This window comes from Bacillus rossius, chromosome 5 (assembly GCF_032445375.1).
Source record: "Bacillus rossius redtenbacheri isolate Brsri chromosome 5, Brsri_v3, whole genome shotgun sequence".
Classification (NCBI taxonomy): Eukaryota; Metazoa; Arthropoda; class Insecta; order Phasmatodea; family Bacillidae; genus Bacillus; species Bacillus rossius.
In genome coordinates, this window is record NC_086333.1 from 73,507,395 (window position 1) to 73,529,318 (window position 21,924).

General features: G+C 41.5%; 1 protein-coding gene across 1 annotated transcript in view; it reads left to right on the forward strand.

Moving 5' to 3' along the window:
- Positions 1 to 21,924, forward strand: part of LOC134532300 (uncharacterized) — a 211,913-nt gene that overhangs the window by 185,204 nt on the left and 4,785 nt on the right. Inside the window, exons 3-7 of the mRNA XM_063368718.1 lie at positions 2,628 to 2,828; positions 8,281 to 8,563; positions 13,147 to 13,504; positions 18,229 to 18,386; positions 21,360 to 21,475. Of these exons, the coding sequence (XP_063224788.1) occupies positions 2,628 to 2,828; positions 8,281 to 8,563; positions 13,147 to 13,504; positions 18,229 to 18,386; positions 21,360 to 21,475 (1,116 nt within the window). The remainder of the gene's footprint in view (positions 1 to 2,627; positions 2,829 to 8,280; positions 8,564 to 13,146; positions 13,505 to 18,228; positions 18,387 to 21,359; positions 21,476 to 21,924) is intronic.

A 21,924-nucleotide genomic window follows, 5' to 3' on the forward strand; every position in this document is an offset into this window, starting at 1 on the left:
GACGTGTGCGTTTTCAGTTTTTATCGCGCAAGGAATAATTTTTTTCCCCCAAACTAAACACTGTTAGTTCTGAAAATAACAATAGCTTATGAAGATTTATTTGTATAAAATATTTACAGCAAACGAGCCCTTAGTACGTATTGTAAAACATAGTTATAAAATTATTTTATTAAATTCTTATTTTAAAGTTGAATGCGAAAAAATAATTAAAATAAAAATTACTTCAACAAATGACTTTATAAACATCAATTGTGGGATCATACTATGTTGTTTCACGGAAACGTATTCTACAGACATGTTCTGTCCGTATTAAACCAGAATTACGTAATACGCTGACAAGCTATGAATTTCTGTACAAGAAAATCAATCTTAAACCTCTGAAGTTTTTAAGATGACAAGAAAACAAATCTCTATTTTTTAATATTTGGATTCATGAATTTTATCCCCAAAGTAAAACACTTTCAAAGAAAAAAAAGTGAGCTATTCTTTCAGCATTTGTCAGTGACGTATAAACATCTAACCGTGGTAACCGGCAAATGCATGAGTTCTTTTTTGCGTATAAACTTATAATATGAAACTCAACCACCAAATCTTAATAATATATATAAATCCAGTGTCCTGATGTTTGTTTCCAGTGAACTCTTCACCAAGTCAACCGATTTCGATGAAAATTGGCATTTATGTGTAATTTTTTCCAACTTGAGAGATATGATAGTTTTTATTTCGATTAATGGTCTTAATAATTTCTAATTAATAATAAACTGATTATCAATGTTGATTGGTGTTTAAGCTCGGCAAACAGTGGGTGCTTCGTTTCCATGACAACGTTGCGTGCTCGAGAGTCGGGAATACCATCGGTGCTACTCGTTTTTTCTTCGGTACATTACAAAGCATTGTATTAAGTTTTTGTCAAAATTAATTAATTTTCATTTTATTTAATTTATTATAACTGTAAATAGGATATTTGGTCTCATTTCCCCCCTCCCCCAATTAATACAACCGTGCGAAGCCGGGTTGGGCAGCTAGTATAACGTAAAATTCTTTAAAACATTGCCAAGCATGATACATAAATCGAAAAGTTTTCATTGCATGGAAAATGGTAAAACATATATTTTTTTCCTTTATAAACTATACTACATTCCTTTTTAAAAAATTGTATTTTATATAGCAGAAAATAAGAAATAATTTTTAACAACATACACACAATACCATTAATGTTAATAGAAAACCAGCCAGTACATTTGCCGATCAAAGCAAGCATATCCGGGTAGGATAAAAACATGCAGGCCTAAATTTAACAAAATACTGTAACATGTATATATATATATGTGTGTATATATATAATTTCATCTGTTCATGTTAAAAATTGTTTAACCTGATGAATGATTTTTATATTCTATCTACTTTATTTCATTAGCAAATAATATAACAAAGTTGGTTAAGTACATAAAAACAAATAAATAAAAATTTGGAAAATAACGATATTGTATTTTTTATTGATAGTTTAGTTTAAAAATATAGTCATAGAAAAATTAAAGGATGCAAGAGAAATTGGGTTTTCTTAAAAGTAGTTTAATTATGATATATTTATAATGTTATATTAATCATAACAATTCATGTAGCTAATTCATAGTATTGAGTTATTTGATTACATTCTAATTGTAAAAAACAGCTACCAATTGAAATATTGTATATATGTTACTTTAAAACTAACTTATTATACTACTTACTTTGAGAAATTGTAACTAACAATTCTTGTAACACAGTGAGACAAAGAAACCCGTATAGTTCGCATAATAAACTTAAACATAAAGTGAAGGAAAACCATTTCGCATTTTCAATTGAAACTAACGGGAGTGGGTACATATGAAGTGTTAATTTATTAATTGATATTTTGTGAAACGTTGATTCCTAATAAAAGTTAGATTTTAATAACAGAAATATTTTTGTAGAAATTACTTATGAAAATATAATTTAATTTTTTTTAAATAAGAATAATGGTACCGGGAATTAAATAACGCGCTATGTATTTAATATAATTATAACATTAAGATAATTAAGATGTATTAACATTAATTTTCTTTAAGCATAAAATGTATAAACCGCTATTAAGTTATTTAAAAAAGTTAAAAAAAATTTTTTGTGATGATGAGGTTTCAATACACATATAAAATTAACTCACAAACACCCCAGCCATATTTTTTTTTTAGTTTTTGGTTTAGTTTTAAATTCATTTATTTCAGCAGTAAAATGCATACTTACAAAAGAACACAACAACCAAGAAAATAGCACGCTCCAGCTGACTCAGCTCTTTCATGCTTAAAAATAAATACATGATACAATAGAAACAACACAAAAGTACAAGAAATATCATCATTACAAATTCCAGGAAAAAATACAAAAAACCCAGAGCACAGCAAGTAAATAGTGAACAGTATTGAATTAAAAACGACCCGAAGTAAGGAAAGAAAGATGAAGGGTCGGAAAAACAAAATTAAAAGCCATGCGCTCTGCTTCTACGCTACCGGGACTTGCGTAAGTGCAGTTGGAGACTATATGTAAATAAATGCTACAAACTTCACGTATTTGAACACATGCGATCACTTGTTCACAACGCCTGGTTGCAGGCTTCCTGCGGCCGAGCGTGGAGGCCAACACGCTCAGCAACTTCGGTCTGCTGGACCAGATCGCGGCCTTGCAGTGGGTGCAGGACAACATCGAGGAGTTCGGCGGCGACCCGCGCCTCGTCACGCTCATGGGCCACGGCACCGGAGCGGCCTGCGTCAACCTGCTGCTGGTGTCGCCCGTGTCGTCGCGCTCCGGGCACGGTCAGTGGGACACTCTGTGGTGGGTGGGGCACTCTGTGGTGGGTGGGGCACTCTGTGGTGGGTGGGGCACTCTGTGGTGGGTGGGCTACTCTGTGGTGGGTGGGGCACTCTGTGGTGGGTGGGACACTCTGTGGTGTGTGGGACAATCTGTGGTGGGTGGGCTACTCTGTGGTGGGTGGGGCACTCTGTGGTGGGTGGGACACTCTGTGGTGGGTGGGACACTCTGTGGTGGGTGGGCTACTCTGTGGTGGGTGGGGCACTCTGTGGTGGGTGGGACACTCTGTGGTGTGTGAGACACTCGGTAGTGGGTGGCACACTCTGTGGTGGGTGGAGCACTCGGTAGTAGGTGGCACACTCTGTGGTGGGTGGGGCACTCGGTAGTGGGTGGGACACTGTGTGGTGGGTGGGGCACTAGGTAGTGGGGGGGACACTCTGTGGTGGGTGGGGCACTCTGTGGTGTGTGGGACACTCGGTAGTGGGTGGCACACTCTGTGGTGGGTGGGGCACTCGGTAGTGGGTGGGACACTCTGTGGTGGGTAGGGCACTCTGTGGTGGGTGGGACACTCTGTGGTGTGTGGGGCACTCTGTGGTGGGTGGGGCACTCTGTGGTGGGTGGGACACTCTGTGGTGGGTGGGACACTCTGTGGTGGGTGGGACACTCTGTGGTGGGTAGGGCACTCTGTGGTGGGTGGGACACTCTGTGGTGTGTGGGACACTCTGTGGTGTGTGGGACACTCGGTAGTGGGGGGGACACTCTGTGGTGGGTGGGGCACTCTGTGGTGTGTGGGACACTCGGTAGTGGGTGGCACACTCTGTGGTGGGTGGGGCACTCGGTAGTGGGTGGGACACTCTGTGGTGGGTAGGGCACTCTGTGGTGGGTGGGACACTCTGTGGTGTGTGGGGCACTCTGTGGTGGGTGGGGCACTCTGTGGTGGGTGGGACACTCTGTGGTGGGTGGGACACTCTGTGGTGGGTGGGACACTCTGTGGTGGGTAGGGCACTCTGTGGTGGGTGGGACACTCTGTGGTGTGTGGGACACTCTGTGGTGTGTGGGACACTCGGTAGTGGGTGGGACACTCTGTGGTGGGTGGGACACTCTGTGGTGTGTGGGACACTCGGTAGTGGGTGGGGCACTCTGTGGTGGGTGGGACACTCTGTGGTGGGTGGGACACTCTGTGGTGGGTGGGGCACTCTGTGGTGGGTGGGACACTCTGTGGTGTGTGGGACACTCTGTGGTGGGTGGGACACTCTGTGGTGGGTAGGGCACTCTGTGGTGGGTGGGACACTCTGTGGTGTGTGGGACACTCTGTGGTGGGTGGGACACTCTGTGGTGGGTGGGACACTCTGTGGTGGGTGGGGCACTCTGTGGTGGGTGGGGCACTCTGTGGTGGGTGGGCTACTCTGTGGTGGGTGGGACACTCTGTGGTGTGTGGGGCACTCTGTGGTGGGTGGGGCACTCTGTGGTGGGTGGGACACTCTGTGGTGGGTGGGACACTCTGTGGTGGGTGGGACACTCTGTGGTGGGTGGGACACTCTGTGGTGGGTGGGACACTCTGTGGTGGGTGGGACACTCTGTGGTGGGTGGGACACTCTGTGGTGTGTAGGACACTCGGTAGTGGGTGGCACACTCTGTGGTGGGTGGGGCACTCTGTGGTGTGTGGGACACTCGGTAGTGGGTGGCACACTCTGTGGTGGGTGGGGCACTCGGTAGTGGGTGGCACACTCTGTGGTGGGTGGGGCACTCGGTAGTGGGTGGGACACTGTGTGGTGGGTGGGGCACTAGGTAGTGGGGGGGACACTCTGTGATGGGTAGAGTACTCTGTGGTGGGTGGGTCACTCGGTAGTGGGTGGGACACTCTGTTGTGGGTGGTACACTCTGTGGTGGGTGGGACACTCTGTGGTGGGTGGGACACTCTGTGGTGGGTGGGACACTCTGTGGTGTGTGGTACACTCTGTGGTGGGTGGGGCACTCGGTAGTGGGTGGCACACTCTGTGGTGGGTGGGGCACTCGGTAGTGGGTGGCACACTCTGTGGTGGGTGGGGCACTCGGTAGTGGGTGGCACACTCTGTGGTGGGTGGGGCACTCGGTAGTGGGTGGGACACTCTGTGGTGGGTGGGGCACTCTGTAGTGGGTGGGACACTCTGTGATGGGTAGAGTACTCTGTGGTGGGTGGGTCACTCGGTAGTGGGTGGGACACTCTGTGGTGGGTGGGACACTCTGTGGTGGGTGGGACACTCTGTGGTGGGTGGGACATACTGTAGTGGGTGGGACACTCTGTGGTGGGTGGGGCACTCTGGGGTGGGTTGGACACTCTGTGGTGGTTGGGACACTCTGTGGTGGGTGGGACACTGTGGTAGGTGGGCTACTCGGTGGTGGGTGGTACACTCTGAGGTGGGTGAGACACTCTGTTGTGGGTGGACATTCTGTGGTGGGTGGGACACTCTGTGGTGGGTGGGGCACTGTGTGGTGGGTGGGGCTTCGGTAGTGGGTGGGACACTCTGTGGTGGGTGGGGCACTCGGTAGTGGGTGGGACACTCTTTGGTGGGTGGGACACTCTGAGGTGGGTGGGACTCTCTGTTGTGGGTGGGACACTCGGTAGTGGGTGAGACACTCTGTGGTGGGTGGGACACTCTGTGGTGGGTGGGACACTCTTTGGTGGGTGGGGCACTCGGTAGTGGGTGGGCTACAATGTTGTGGGTGAGAAACTCTGTGGTGGGTGGGACGCTCTGTAGTGGGCGGGGCACTCTGTGGTGGGTGGGACACTCTGTGGTGGGTGGGCTACTCTGTAGTGGGTTGGCTACTCTTTAGTGGGTGGGACACTCTGTGGTGTGTGGGCTACTCTGTGGTGAGTGGAGCACTCGGTAGTGGGTGGGACACACTGTGGTGGGTGGGGCACTCGGTAGTGGCACGGCTACTATGTAGTGGGTGGGCTACTCTGTAGTGGGTGGGACACTTTGTGGTGCGTGGGCTACTCTGAGGTGGGTGGTACACGCTGTGGTTGGTAGAATACTCTTTGGTGGGTCGGCTACTCTGTGGTGGGTGGGACACTCTGTGGTGGGTGGGCTAGTCTGTGGTGGGTGCTACACTCCGTGGTGGGTGGGGCACTCTTTAGTGGGTGGGACACTGTGGTGGGTGGGACACTGTAGTGGGTGGGACACTCTGTGGTGGGTGGGACACTTTTTGGTGGGTGGGACACTCTGTGGTAGGTGGGACACTCTGTAATGGGTGGGATACTCTCTGGTGGGTGGGACACTCTGTGGTGGGTGGGACACTCTGTAGTGCGTGGGACACTCTGTGGTGGGCGGGACACTTTTTGGTGGGTGGGACACTCTGTAGTAGGTGGGATACTCTGTGGTGGGTGGGGCACTCTGTGATGGGTAGAGTACTCTGTGGTGGGTGGGGCACTCTTTGGTGGGTGGGACACTCTGTGGTGGGTGGGACCCTCTGTGGTGGGTGGGACATACTGTAGTGGGTGGGACACTCTGTGGGGGGTGGGGCACTCTGTGGTGGGTGGCTCACTCGGTAGTGGGTGGCTCACTCGGTAGTGGGTGGGACACTTTGTGGTGGGTGGGACACTCTGTGGTGGGTGGGACACTCTTGGTGGGTGGGACACTCTGTGGTGTGTGGGCTACTCTGTGGTGCGTGGGATACTCTGTGGTTGGTGGGGCACTCGGTAGTAGGTGGGACACTTGTGGTGGGTGGGACACTCTGTGGTGGGCGGGGCACTCCGTGGTGGGTGGGACACTCTGTGGTGGGTGGGACACTCTGTAGTGGGTGGGACACTCTGTGGTGGGTGGGACACTCTGTAGTGGGTGGGACACTCTGTGGTGGGTGGGACACTCTTTGGTGGGTGGGGCACTCTGTGGTGGTTGGGACACTCTGTAGTGGGTGGGATACTCAGTGGTGAGTGGTCTACTCTGGAGCGAGTGGATTACTTTGTAATGAGTGGATTAATCTGTAATGAGTTGGTTACTTAATAATGAACCAATATTAATTTAATTTTTTAATAACGTTGAAATTTTTCAATGCTCATCTACGTTACACAATTAGTCTCTATTATCTTTGCTTTTTTTCCACGATCAATCCCCTTTGCTCTTTTACTTGGATTGTTTTTTTATTACGCCTCATTATATAATATCCGAAGATATATATTTCAAATTTGTAATCATAACCTATATATTTTAGAAATTCTCTTAATTGTGAGTAATTTATACTTATAATATTTAGTTTTGTATGGAAAAACACAGGCATTGCAACATTGACGAAACACCTCTAATTTATTCAAATTTAAAAAAAATTTAATGTATCAGTGGAACAATTTTTTTTTCATATTTCACTGATAAACTAGTTTATTTGACATAAAAAGTTGTACAGTGGTTGCTGGTCCTTCTATGACGTCATTGATTTATATCGCGGCCCACATGTCGCGTGAATCATGACGAAACACACGTCTCATGTTAGTTCGTCGTCACGGAATGTGGTACGTGTTTCTGTGGAGCGCGGAGAACGCAGCAAGTGGCTCAGAACAGTTGCTAAAGCATTACCTGTATAGCTTGTTTAAACTGTTGGGTTTTGGAGGGAGGTTGAAAGAAACGACTGCTGCGGTTGGTATGGGTTGAGCGGCCGTGGTGATTTGTGGGGTGCCCTAAACATGCTAGTTTTTTCCTTGGAATGAAAAGGAGGGGGAGGGGTAATTGTTGTTGTCGGGTCGAGGGTGTGGAGAAATTGTTATGGTGTGATGAGATATGATGTGTTTTTTATGGGTGGGGCTTGATGAGTGGTGGGGACAAGGAATCTGGCGTGGAGGGTCGACCAATGTTAAAGGGACAGGAAAAATTCGCAGGTTCAATTACCTGTAGGATAAACTCCATAGTTCCACGTACACTCGGTAAAATAAATGCCAGCCACTGATTGTCTGCTGTCTTGTGAGACGTTCCAGCGTAGCAGCCTGTGAATCGATAAAGCTTTTGGTCGGGTGTTTCTCTATTGGCCGAGATTCATCCAGGTGAGTTGTGAGCCAATAGCAGAGGCAGCACTTAGGTATAACGATTTGTATTTTAACCTATCGCGAAATGAATTCGCGAATTTGTCCGGTCTCTACCCATGTTACATACGTAGGGACCTTAAATAAATTCGCGGGTTCATTTCGTGTTATGCTAAAATTCAAATAATTATACCTTAGTGCTGCATCCGTCATTCGTTCACTGTTTAATCTGGAGGAATGAGGGCCAATTAGAGACCATCACTCATAAAAGTGTCGAATCACAGGCCATCCAGTCGTGACGACTCACAAGTCAGCAGCCAATGAACAGTTGGTAATTGACCGAGTGTGTGGAGGATATTGGAGTCCATCCTGGAGGGTTCAACAGGGGAGGGGAGTGTACCGTCACCTGGTGGCGGCAGGAGAGGCAGGGAGGAGGTGAAGCTGACGGCCGGGCGCCCGGCGGGCAGACCTGTTCCAGCGCGCCGTCATGATGAGCGGCTCGGCGCTGGCCGACTGGGCACTCACCACCAACCCCATCCAGACGACGGCTCAGGTGGCACAGGCGCTCAACTGCCCGCTGGCCGAGAGCGAGATGGCGCCCTGCCTGCGGCGCAAGCGGCTGTCCGAGCTGATGGCGGCGCGCGTCGAGGCGCGGCCCTTCCAGACGCTCTTCGGGCCCGTCGTCGACGGCAGCGTCGTGGTCAACGACCCGGAGCAGCTCATGAGCGTGTACCCGGACCAGTTCAGCAAGTGCGGCTCCGCCTGCCTCGCAGCTGCAGGGTGTCCATGACGGAGTGTCCCGGTCCCAGTTTCATTTTCTTATGACGAGTTCTCTCCTAAGCCTTATTGCCTTTTCTCTCTAATGGAACTTGAAGGGAATAAGGGGTTATAAATAGGGACACCTGTATTTCGCGAATACATTTCGTGTCAAGGTATTTCACAAAATACTGCAGCTTTTCTCCTGTTGTTATTGGCTGAGGTCGGTGAGAGGTGTCGTCCCGCTCTTGACGGGGCCAATGAGAATGTGGTCACAGTACTGCTGCACCCTCACAATTTGCCATGACTCTTAGAAAAAGCTACAGTGTTTTGTGAAATACCTTTACATGAAATGAAATCGCGAAATACAGGTGTCCCTAGTAATAAAATAAGGTCTCGACACTAACTACAGTTCCACTTCAATTTACCACCAACCATTACAATTGTCAAAGCCGTCACCCGTTGAGTTAAATCTATAAAATATACTACAGTCGATCTACGTGCCTCGCTATCACACCTGTGAGTCTTGTCTCGCGCTCGCGGCAGACCTCTGGGCGAGGCGGGAAGCGGCGGCGAGAGTCACGTGGCTCCGTCTCGGCACCGCCCCCCCCCCCCCCCACCGGGCGTGGCTGCCGTATTTGAGACCTTGGGTCCACGTTCCTAACCCCTCTCGACCCCGTTCGCTTTCCGCAGCGGTGGCCAGCCTCGCTCCGATGCGCTGTCCCAGTATTTCGCGCTGACGCCGCTGTTGACGCAACGAGGCCGGCTCGCACGTCGCTGCAGGTGTGTCGCAACAATTTGGACCGTTTACAACAAATCGTACATCAAATTTGACGGTAAACTAACCTAGTTTTTTCAAGTTAAAACCCTTTCGGGACCGACGACAGTAAAATTTACAGGCCTAAATTTCATTGCAACCCGTTCGTAAACCATTGTCGTAAAAGGTTTCTGACGCAAAAAAATAAAAGAAAGGTACATGTGTCTCATCATTGTATAAAATGACATTTTACTATTTTAAGAAACTTAACAATAATTAACAGTTTAAAATATTTGGTTAGATTAGTTCGGTGGCATTTAAAATATTATAGACGTGTGTAAACGCTCGATTAGGTTAGCAGGTGAGCTAATATTAAAAGTATTGTAAACAATGTACGTTTCATATTTTAGTAGTTACCACAAAGCTGTAATTTCAACATTAGTGTAAATATCGAAGAAATAAATTTAAAAATCTAATTAAGAGTCTAACTTTGAATTTCCAAATAGGTGTCACTTCTATCAAATGAACTGAGTTAAACGCTCTCATTATTTTATTTAACCGTTTTATACGTGCACACGGCACACATCCAACCTTACAGTCCAATTCTGTCTACCCTTTAGTTAACAAGTCTGGAGTAATGAAAGTAATAGCCTCTATAATTCTGTGTCTCAACTATGACAAATCATTAGGTGGCGGAAAAATCGCATGACGTTATGTCATGTGAACGTGTAGGCCAGCAAAAAAGAACTCTGTCGTCTCGGCAGTTGTTTTTGGTGCACGGGTGATCATAATGAAACTTCAAACGAAACGCGTCGTTGAACTGAAATAAGAAATTTACTCTTATAAAACTGCAGAACCTAAAACGCTTTACGGCCAGGAGTCGCCATTTTGCATAGGTGACACCGCAAGCGAGAAAATAACAAAACAGTAGTCGCGCATGTGAACTCGAACCAGCAGTCTTACAACGATTACAGTTGTTACTGTTAAAATTTATAACTGTGACACTCTTTTATGGACATACTGTGCTACCAAATATCGTAATACGTAAATATGGGAAACTCTGGCCAATTAGCATTAGTGAAGCGCGAGACACTTTACTGCATCGCTTTCAAGCTATTCTACACTCCACGCCGCTAGATGCCACTTCTATAAAATAGTTTCAAGAACATAAAAATGTAGGTACACTCCACACCACCAGGTTCGCTGGCATCACCTGTCTCGTTCCCATAGTGTTACAGTTACCATATTTGGTAGTTCCTTGCAGTGTTGGGTGTGTCTTTAATTTTTATTTTAAGTCTTAAAGGGCATATTTTGGGGTGAGGGTGCACCAGTGGAGTGTGAACAAAAATATTTTCTTCAAGATGTTGGGAAGAACCCAAAATTGTGGTACAGATCTCAAAGAAACAATGCAAATATTAATTAAGGCGGTAAATTCACGTATTCTGTAATATGCGAATACGAATTATCACAGTGTAAATTCGAATATATATTTATACTCGTAGTATTCATATAACATAATTTTTACGTGTATGTAGTTGCAAATACAAATATGCCCATAACTGTGTTTCCAGGCCATCGAGAGAAAATTAATTTCGTCCAGTCCCAACTCTATTATTCAATGAACACCTTTTAAAACCATAGAATTAAATAAAAAGACTTAAAACTTTACCGTGGCCATAACTGTTAACGTGATTTACGCATTTAGCATAGCTTGCAAAGTTTACGTGTACATTTCTAAAATAATATGTTGTTTTTTTATTTTTCGTCGTATAAAGTAAACCCAAGCATTATAAACTAATTGCGAAAGTCAAAGGGGCCACCTATAATTCTGGCCCCAGGTTTTATCCGCTTCTACCTCTTCTCCTTCGGAGTCCTACGATTAGTACTCCTAGTATACGTGTAGCTACTTCTACACTTTTGCTCTGTTAACACACTTACTTCGGCTCGAAAAAAGCTGGTTAATGAATAAGTTCTGCCGCAGCCATTGCTAGTTTCAGATGCACTGTCATCAAAGCCAATATCAGGCCTCGAGGATCTAATATCAGATTTGGGCATCTAAACCCGGGGATTGGGGCTTGCTGAGGACTGCCGTACACCACCTCCAGTTTTGAAGTTAACGACTTAAGGTTGAGTTAGAGTTTATATTAAAATGTGTTATGTTCTTGTCCATAATTTGAGAATTTACCATATTCTATATGATCGAGACTTTAAATTTAAGAATCGAAAATTGTGGGAATTTATTTTTAGCAAGTTGGGGAAATTCATTACATGATTAAAACTTTTAATTCAAGTAAGGTTTGATTTGATTCTCTTCCTTCCTTGGAGTGTTCATGTCAGGCAATCAGAATGAAAGGGCGGGTCACTTAAAGCTTTGGTATTTTTTTTGGGTTGTGATTAAAGTTAGATCTCTTTATCTCCTTGTTCCTTGGAGTTTTCCATGATGAAATGGTAAATACATAAGGCTTTGATGCTTTTGGGATGCGAAATATATAAGATCTATTTGAAACTCCTTGTTCCTTGCTGTGGCCATGCCAGGCAATCATTACGAAAGGGTGTGATACATTAATCTTTGATATTTTGGGATGTGATTTCTTTGTACCTTCTTGTTCCTTGCAATGCCAATGCCAGCCAATCAGTATGAAAGAGTGTGATTCATTAATCTTTGGTATCTTTTAGATGTGATCTCTTTTTATCTCCTTGTTCTTGCAGTGTCCATGCCAGCAAATCATCCTGAAAGGGTGTGATACATTAATCTTTTGTATTTTGGGATGTGATTTCTTTGTATCTCCTGGTTCCTTGCGATGTCCATGCCAGGTAATCATTATGCAAGTGTGTGATACCTTAATCTTTGGTATTTTGGGATGTGATATCTTTGTATCTCCTTGTTCCTTGCAGTGTCCACTCCAGGCAGTCAGTATGAAAGGGCGTGACACTTTAATCTTTGGTATTTTGGGATGTGATAATTTTTGTATATCCTTATTTCTTGCAGTGTCCACGCCAGGCAATCTGTATGAAAGGGTGGGACACATTAAGCTTTGGTATTTTGGGATGTGATCTCTTTGTACCTCCTTGTTCCTGGCAGTGTCCACTCCAGGCAGTCAGTATGAAAGAGTGTGACACTTTAATCTTTGGTATTTTGGGATGTGATCATTTTTGTATCTCCTTGTTTCTTGCAGTGTCCATGACAGCCAATCAGTATAAAAGAGTGTGATTAATTAATCTTTGGTATTTTGTGATATCTTTGTATCTCCTTGTTCCTTGCAGTGTCCATGCCAGGAAATCACAATGAAAGGTTGTGATATCTTAATCATAGGTATTTTGGGATGTGATCTCTTTGTATCTCCTTGTTCCTTGCAGTGTCCACTCCAGGCAGTCAGTATGAAAGGGTGTGATACATTAATATTTGGTGTTTTGGGATGTAATCTATTTGTGTCTCCTTGTTCCATGCAGTGTCCATGCTAGGCAATCAATCAGTATGAAAGGATGTGATACATTAATATTTGGTATTTTGGAATGTTATCTCTTTGTATAACCTTGTTCCTCGCAGTGTCCACTCCAGGCAGTCAGTATGAAAGGGTGTGACACTTTAATCTTTGGTATTTTGGGATGCGATCATTTTTGTATCTCCTTGCAGTGTCCACGCCAGGCAATCAGTATGAAAGGGTGGGACACTTTAAGCTTTGGTATTTTGGGATGTGATCTCTTTGTATCCCCTTGTTTCTTGTAGTGTCCACGCCAGGCAGTCAGTATGAAAGGGTGGTATACTTGAAGGTTTGGTGTTTTCGGGATGCGACTTGTAGCTAGGGGTGTGTGGCCGCAGGTACGACCTGCTGTACGGCGTCACCGAGCTGGAGAGCTACCACCTGCTGGGCGGCGTGGCGCTCAGCTACGGCGTGCTGGAGCGCGAGCGCGACCAGCTGCTGCACGCCTACTTCCAGGACAAGTTCCAGTTCCGGCCCGACGTGGCGCTGGCCGAGACGCTCAAGGAGTACACCGACTGGCGGCGGTCGCAGTCGCGCCCCGCCGCCGAGGGCCACCGCGACGTGCTGCTCGACGTGCTGAGCGACGCGCGCGTCGCGGCGCCGCTGGTGCGCGCCGCCGGCTTCCACTCGGGCGCCAACCCCCGGTCCTACTTCTACGTGTTCACGCACCGCAGCCTGTTCGGCGACTTCGCGGACGTGAGTCTCTCCCTTATCCCATGTGACACGGTCCCACTGCCTCTGGCGGAAGTGGGGGACGCACCACAACGCCGAAATACCACAACGCTGAATACCATAACGCCGAAATGCCAAATTGATCACAACGCCGACAGCTAGAAAACTGCTGTGTACAACAACGCCGAAATACATTAACGCCGAAAAATGTCATTGCAGGACTGCCACAAAGGTTTGGTTAGGTAAGGTTAGCACACAAATTCATTCAGTTGTTTTTCATTTTGCTCCTGTGTCCACCCCCCCCCCCCCCCTCCCCGCAGCAACATTTTTCGGCGTTACTGTATTTCGGCGATGTGGTACACAGCAGTTATCTAGCTGTCGGCGTTGCGGTCAATTTGGCATTCGGCGTAATATATTCGGCGTTATTGTATGGTCGGCGTTGTGGTATTTCGGCGTTGTGGTAACGACCCGTAGAAGTGCCTTCGTGATAGCGCGAACCAAAGTTCGCAAAGACAAAGGGGAAACTTTAACAAGACGAGCAGCAATTTAATAAAAATTACTTTTTCGCTAACATCGGCCGTTTCAATTACATAGTTTAAAAATTTCATGTCGATAGCCTACGTAAAGCTTACTCCCCGTCAGCATAATTCTACCGGAGTTTTTTTGGTGTTGAGAACACAATAGGTATGCGTTATTTTTTTTATCATGTTCGTTATTATCATGAATAAGAGAATTAGATTTTAGAATTTCGGGTTCTGGGTTGCGTATTTTAAGTGTACTTGCAAACATGAGAATACATGACTTTGCTCGTTACCTAGGTTAGATGTTATACGTCCCTCGCGAGTACTGGGGGACTTACTCACAATGTTTTTTTTTTAATTATCACTCTAAATAGAAAAAAATGAATTCTTTAGCGTACCGAGTTTTTCATGATAATATTTTATTAAATTTATATGGATATTAAAAAAACTGTTAGTAATTATACCTTAATTGACTCATTTAAAAATTCCAAGTATTTTGTTACGTCATAGAGATAGGTATTTGCGAGTAAAATTAACAGTTCAGTAAGTAATATAAGTGACATTTAAATACTGCAAAACAGTTTAAGTTATAATTGTTTTCTATGTGAATTTTAAAATTATGGATAACCGATTAAAATGTTCGTTTTAAAGGTAATTGGTAACCAAACAAACTTAAAGAAAAGTTTTAATTTGACGGAAAGTTTATGTATATAAAGGACATTAAAAATATAGAAAATACTTTAAACTGTTCCATTAAGTTAGTTTAATGACAACTTGATACTGTAAAAATTTCTTAAAATAATTTTTAGTAGTAAATGAAATGTGTCTGTACTAGGAAATTACTGAGAATAGTTTAAAAAGTTGCAATTAAATGAAATTTTACTGTAAATTAAAATTAAGGGATTCGTGCAAATTATTTTATTGAAAAAAATATATATACACATACCTCATTTAACAGTAGCAATTATTAAAAAAAATTCCACAAAAATATTAAAACCTTGCATTTAAAGTGAAAAATTTATATAGCAGCAGTAAAACCTCAATATCGTGGTTACTGTATTCAATGAACACTCACTCCAGTAAACATCCATATTTAGTTCCTATGCCATTTTCAGTCTAAAAAAGTAATACGGGAGCAGTACTTAGAGGTATGGCATAGTTTTAAAATTATTCAAAAGGACAGGTACAAACATACATTTTTTTATGTATAGTTTAAAGATATAATTGTTATGTTTTACTTGAACTTAAATAAATGTATTAATACAATACTATTAATATTCCACTGTAGCTATAATGAAAGCTCACTTTTTATATTTTTTTAATCCCAATCCATGTACTGTGGCTTGGAAAAACAAAGCCTGTGACATAGATACCTATACTGATATATATTTATGGTGACGTAATGCATTTAACGCAATAAAATTATTTGATAAACTTAAATAATAGGAAAAATAAACACATTTTATTCCCTGAAGAAATATTTTTTGAAAATTAAATTATTATATGATCAAATTTTTAATTTGTTTAATCACCGAAGTTAACTTTAGTTAGTTAAATGATTATATCCTTCAGTATATACAGTTAATAAATTTCATAATTTAATATTTTTGGACAACAAAATTGGGGTCGTAATGTTTTTAATAGGTTTTTCTACTTTATATATATACAATGAAAAATTCAAACCAATGATACACCTAATAAATTATTTTATTTTCCTAATAACTTTAATTAAAATTTTTAAGTACAAAATACGTGTTATATTCACTACCTGTTTTTAAATACATTTTAATACATTAACTATGGTTTCTGTGACAATAAGGCCTATCAAAGCCACTAAAAAATTAATATTGTGCTTCTAAAACCAAAATGGTATCCATTTTATTTACTAATTTGCTCTATCATATAAATGCTTGTAAATACAGGTTGTATTGAAGCTTGGGAAGTAAAAAAATGTTGTAAAAGTATTTATAAATGCATTATGTTTTTGCTTAGGTAATATTGACTGTGTAAGCTACAGTTCAAAATAGTTACAAATTTTAATGAACCTGTGCATAAAATTCATACTAAAAAGGTTTAATGGTTTTTTCATTAGTAGACTTCTGTGCAGTATTTGCTAATATTTTCGTTGCAATCTTCACTCATTTCTTGCTCACAAATCTAAGAAAAAAAAAATCGTGGTTACAAGGACGTAAACTCCATCTTCCTCCCCCCCCCCCCCCCTCAAAATCCTGTCCATCGTAGTGACTTAAATGGCGAAATTAAGAAACCCAACGAGTGTAGACTTGGACTGCAATTAAATGTTTAACTTAAACAATTGAAGCATTTCTTACAATGTGAAAAATAATATAAAGCTCGCACAGGCTAGAAGATTGCCTGGGTCAACTATGGTGTAAGAAAACTTTTTCACTTTGATTTTGTATAATCCAAATAAAGCTACACTGTAAAAATTGTCTAAAATTACATACTCGATGAAGATATTTTCTAAAAAATGTTTGGCTAATTCGGATAAAAAACATAGAGTTTGAAACTTGATCTTAGAATTTCGCATACAAATGTTAAACAAATTTCTGGGTTTTATAAGTACAGTGTATGCATTTTACACATTCCATTAGAAAACTACTAATACATCGTGTAATTTTACACAAACTGTTGGTTTATTATTTAAAATCTCATAATTGGTGTAAGAAAACACTTTTCCTAAGTAAATTAACGTTTTATGTTGTGATAATAATACACCAATGATGTGTGTGTAGTTTTATACAACCGTATGTAATTTAAAACGCTTTTAGTAGGTTTAAATTTTCCTCACATTTGTATCCTGTGATCCGATCAGGCAACATTCCTTGTACAAAATTACCGAACCACAAATCGTGGGTTGATGTTTTAAAATTCAAAATGATTGTAAAAATCCACAGATAAAGTATAAATTAACTTTTTTTTAAGGTTTAACACTCAAAACCGATGGCGAAAGTACGGAACACGATCAGTATTTTCTCTGCTTTAACAAGATATTACTCGGAGAGAGTAAACGGGAGAGCATCTACGGCAAGAAACATGATCGATTACATGGGTACTGTAAACCAGATAGGAACTAGAGCAAGTAATGATATCCAGTTAAATCTAACCGTGTGAGTGATACTCTTACTTGCCCTAATTGATTTCCCAGTTAATCTATCCGTATAATTGATCCTGTTACTGGCCCTAGTTGCTTCCCATCTTAGTCTACGCTGTAATCGAAACTGTTACTTGCCCTAGTTGATATCCTGTTTACTCTACCCGTGTAATCGATCCTGTTACCTGATATAGTTGCTGTCATGTTCACCCTACCATTGTAATCGATCATGTTACTTGCCCTAGTTGCTGTCCCATTTACTCCACCAGAGTAATCGACCCTGTTACCTGCCCTAGTTGCTGTCCTTTTCGCTCTTCTAATGTAGTCGATCCTGTTCCCTGCCTTAGTTGCTGTTCTTTTCACTCTACCATTGTAATCGATTCTGTTCCCTAACCTAGTTGCTGTTCGTTTCACTATACCATTGTAATCGATTCTGTTACTTGCCCTAGTTGCTTCCCATCTTAGTCTACGCTGTAATCGAAACTGTTACTTGCCCTAGTTGATATCCTGTTTACTCTACCCGTGTAATCGATCCTGTTACCTGATCTAGTTGCTGTCATGTTCACCCTACCATTGTAATCGATCATGTTACTTGCCCTAGTTGCTGTCCCATTTACTCCACCAGAGTAATCGACCCTGTTACCTGCCCTAGTTGCTGTCCTTTTCACCCTACCATTGTAATCGATCCTGTTCCCTGCTCTAGTTGCTGTTCTTTTCACTATACCATTGTAATCGATAATGTTACTTGTCCTAGTGGCTGTCCCATTTACTCCACCAGAGTAATCGACCCTGTTCCCTGCCCTAGTTGCTGTCATTTTCACTCTACCATTGTAATCGATCCTGTTCCCTGCCCTAGTTGCTGTTCTTTTCACTCTACCATTGTAATATATCCTTTTCCCTACTCTAGTTGCTGTTATTTTCACTATACCATTGTAATCGATCATGTTACTTGCCCTAATTGCTGTCCCATTTACTCCACCAGAGTAATCGACCCTGTTACCTGCCCTAGTTGCTGTCCCATTTAGTAACGGCCCCTTGCTCCTGGGGGAAGGGGACTGGCGGATCGAGTGCTCGTCGACGGTTGGGTCCGAGGTCGCTGTGTGTGCCCCCTGCAGGAGAGGCAGCACAGGAGCATCCACGGAGAGGAGCTGCCCTACGTGTTCGGGGTGCCCGTGGACGGCGACGACTCGCACTTCCACCAGGCGTACAACCTGTCGGAGAACCTCTTCTCCGAGGCCGTCATGACCTTCTGGACCAACTTCGCGCACACCGGGTGCGTCAACACCCCCCGGGTCGCATGGCCGCCGCGACCGTTCCAAGTGAACCTTCACGCACAGGAAATGTTGTAACCGTATTTATAAATTCATTATGTTTTTTGCTTAGGCAATATTGACTGTGTAAGCTACAGTTCGAACTAGTTACAAATTTAAATGAACCTGTGCATAAAATTAATCCCAAAGAGGTTTATTGATTTTTTTACATTAGTAGAACGCTGTGCAGTATTTACTAATATTTTTGTTGCAATTTACACACATTTATTGCTCACAAATCTATAAAAAGAAAAATCGTGGTTACACGGACGTAATATACATCTTCCTCCACCCCCCTAAAACCTGTCCATCGTAGTGACTTAAATGGCGAAAGTAAGAAACCCAAAGAGTGTGTTTTACTTAAAGATTTGAAGCAGAAAGGATACGAAACCTTAAAAAGACTACTCTTATGAGTTGAAACGTTACTCCCACTTGGCTCTAGTAGAGTCTGGCTGTGGGACCAGAAGTACCAGGGTTCGATTCCCCGGCAGGGGAAGGGGAGATTTTTCAAACGTTTCTCCCTGGAATTATGACTGGATGTCCCTTTTCATCTTCATCCCGCGTGAGGCGACGGCAAACCATCGTGAAATCATCGTGCCTTTGTAATCATAGACACGTCGCGGCTGTCCTCAACGTTGCGTAGGCTGTGCTCACTACGCCCAGCAATAGACTAAACCGACTCGTAATCATTAGTATTTGTAAACACTCCTAATATAACTTAATAGACTTAAAATCCCTATTGGAAATTTGTATACAAATTAACACAATAATAATGCTAACTCCAGATAAAACATAATAGTTAAAACCTCATAGTTTTCTGATAACGAGTAGCAAAAGCATGCAAAAGTATTTAAAAGTATTGAAAAGTATGAGAAACTCTGCAAACGTTTACAAAAGTATTGAAAAATATACGGAATCATGCCTTGCTACTACCATCTGTAATCACCTGTAAATATGTATGTTTAATTGAAAACTTTTTTTAAAGCCATGCCATGAAGCAATATTCGTTACAGACTCCCTTTGTCAGTGAACGTCTAACACAGTTTCGGAAACACTTTACCGTGCACTGCTTTTCAAAAATCAATTTTAAAAACTTAATCATTTTAATCTTTTATCGTGGTCGTGACACCTGTAAAAATGTATCTGATTACAGTACACCCAACGTAAGTGAATTTTTGTGTTCGTACACTAGTGCACTAGGGCACAAATACCACTAAGGCACTGATATGTAATGGTCCTTGATGGAATTGATTCATTTGCAATGTTTATAATTATGTAGGTGCTATAGTAAAAAAAATTCCCATAATCCTTTAGATAAAATTGGTGGGACAACTGTAATAATATCGCGGGTTCTATTAGCGTATAAATAGACTGACATATACAAGACGATTCTGGGGATCACCAATCAGTTCAAGACAAGAGTTAATTATTCTTATTGTTGGCAGTTCAGAAGTTTATTCTCTGCAAATATTCTAAATAAGTTATTAAAATTGTTTACTACATTTTGTATACTGAATACCTAACAGTAGTTTCTTGCAAGTGTTTTCTCGCACGGACACATAATGAAACGAGGAAAAAAAATGAACGTACGATTTCCCTCAGCTATAGGTAAACTTAATCTGCCTCAGAAGTTAAATCTTTTATCTTCTATTTAATAATGTAGATTTTGAACTGCGGGAAGAAAAATTCTGGGTTTTTAATGTAAATAAGTTTAATGCTAGTAATAATTAAGTAAATGAATGAATACAAATGCAGTCAATATTCAAATATCGTTCTGACTCAAATGATCTACCGACTAATACAATTTTTATACGAAAGCCAATCCAAGATTACTTTATTTTTTTTTTGTGGCGAAACGAAGATTTCGTCTGATCTGGTAAATTCATTAAGAGTTTAGATGCTTGATGACGTTGAAGAGGAATAAAGTTTTCCTTGTAGTGCGTTCGTCTAGCAGGGCAGAAGAAATAAACTTTGTCCTTAAACTGTAACATAATGTCTTACATGAAGGTTGTCCTTAAACCCTAACTTAATGACTTACATGAAAGGTGAAGCTATTGTTTCAATGAAGAAAGGATTCAAGGCTCTCCCATGCTAGGGTAATGTCTGGGTTAACTATGGTGTTAGGAGAAAGATTTACACACTGATGTAGTATTCCCAACTGAAGCTACCGTCCAAGTTGAAGCAACAGTTAAGACACTTAATTCGCAGTTGATTTTAAAATCCTGTTCCATCCCTAATGTATTTCAGTTTCCCATGATTTTATTAAAATTATTAAAAAATGCTAGGTCATGGTTCTATCATTTCCTAATTCCAGTAATCTGTGTTGTATATTGTCTTTGATTGTATGGTCGTTGATGAGAACTAATGCCAAAATATAAACAATTTTTAAGTCAATATCTTAGAATATTTACAATTCACCAAATTTAAAGTTTACAATTATTTATAACATTTAAAACTTATTTTATTTATTTAATTATAAAACTTTAATGTCAATTTCTATATATACAAATAAATTCCATATTATTTAGTAAAAATCAACGCAGTATTCAATCCTGGATTAAGAAAAAAAAAATTATTTATTTCATTAATTAAATACTTAATTAAGATATATGAATATTGTTTTTATATGTATAAATGCTTCATGATTTAGGAAAAAATAGCTTTTAATAATATAATATTTTTTTCTAAAGTAAGTATAAAATATATTTTAATTTTACGAATATATTTTTTAAAAGAAACAATGAACATCACTTTCACAATATTAGTTTGTTTTTTCTATATATGAATTCTTCAATATAACAAACTTAAAATTTTTTGGCAACACATGTCTTACTTTTTATGTTTAGTTACGATTAATCTATGATGAACAACTTAAGATAATTTTTTCTGTTGTGTGCAGACATTATAAACTTATATGTAAACATTTATTGTTTCAGGAATCCAAATGCCCCAAAGAGATTATCCTACCTTACACACAGCAAGAAAGAGTGGGAACAGTACGACATAGACTGGCCCGAATACGACGTAAAAAACCAGTCATACATCACTCTAGGCAAGTAGCGTCTGGATTATCTTAGCTTTAATATGTCTCGTTGTAATGTATCGTAAGTCTTGCATCATTCAAAAACTCTTATTCGTTAAAATTTTAATTTAAAAAATTTCTCAATTTGCATTTTATTCACAACAATTTTTTCAGTTAAATTTATTTTGTATTCTACGAATACAAGTGGGTAAACTAAAGGCATTAGTATGAGAAAAAAATATTAACTATATGTTGAATTTGTCAGACTACTAGTAAATTATCGCACTGTCATTTTTCTCGTTTCTTATCTCAGAATAAAAAAAAACACAACGAAATCTATCTAGAACTATTTTAAAACATTATAACAGCGTGATAGGTATTCCTCAGAATGAAAGAAAAATGTACACGAAATAGGTTGAAAATTCGTGGACTTATTGAATTTTTTAACTCTATATTCTTACAGCATTACGCATCCAATG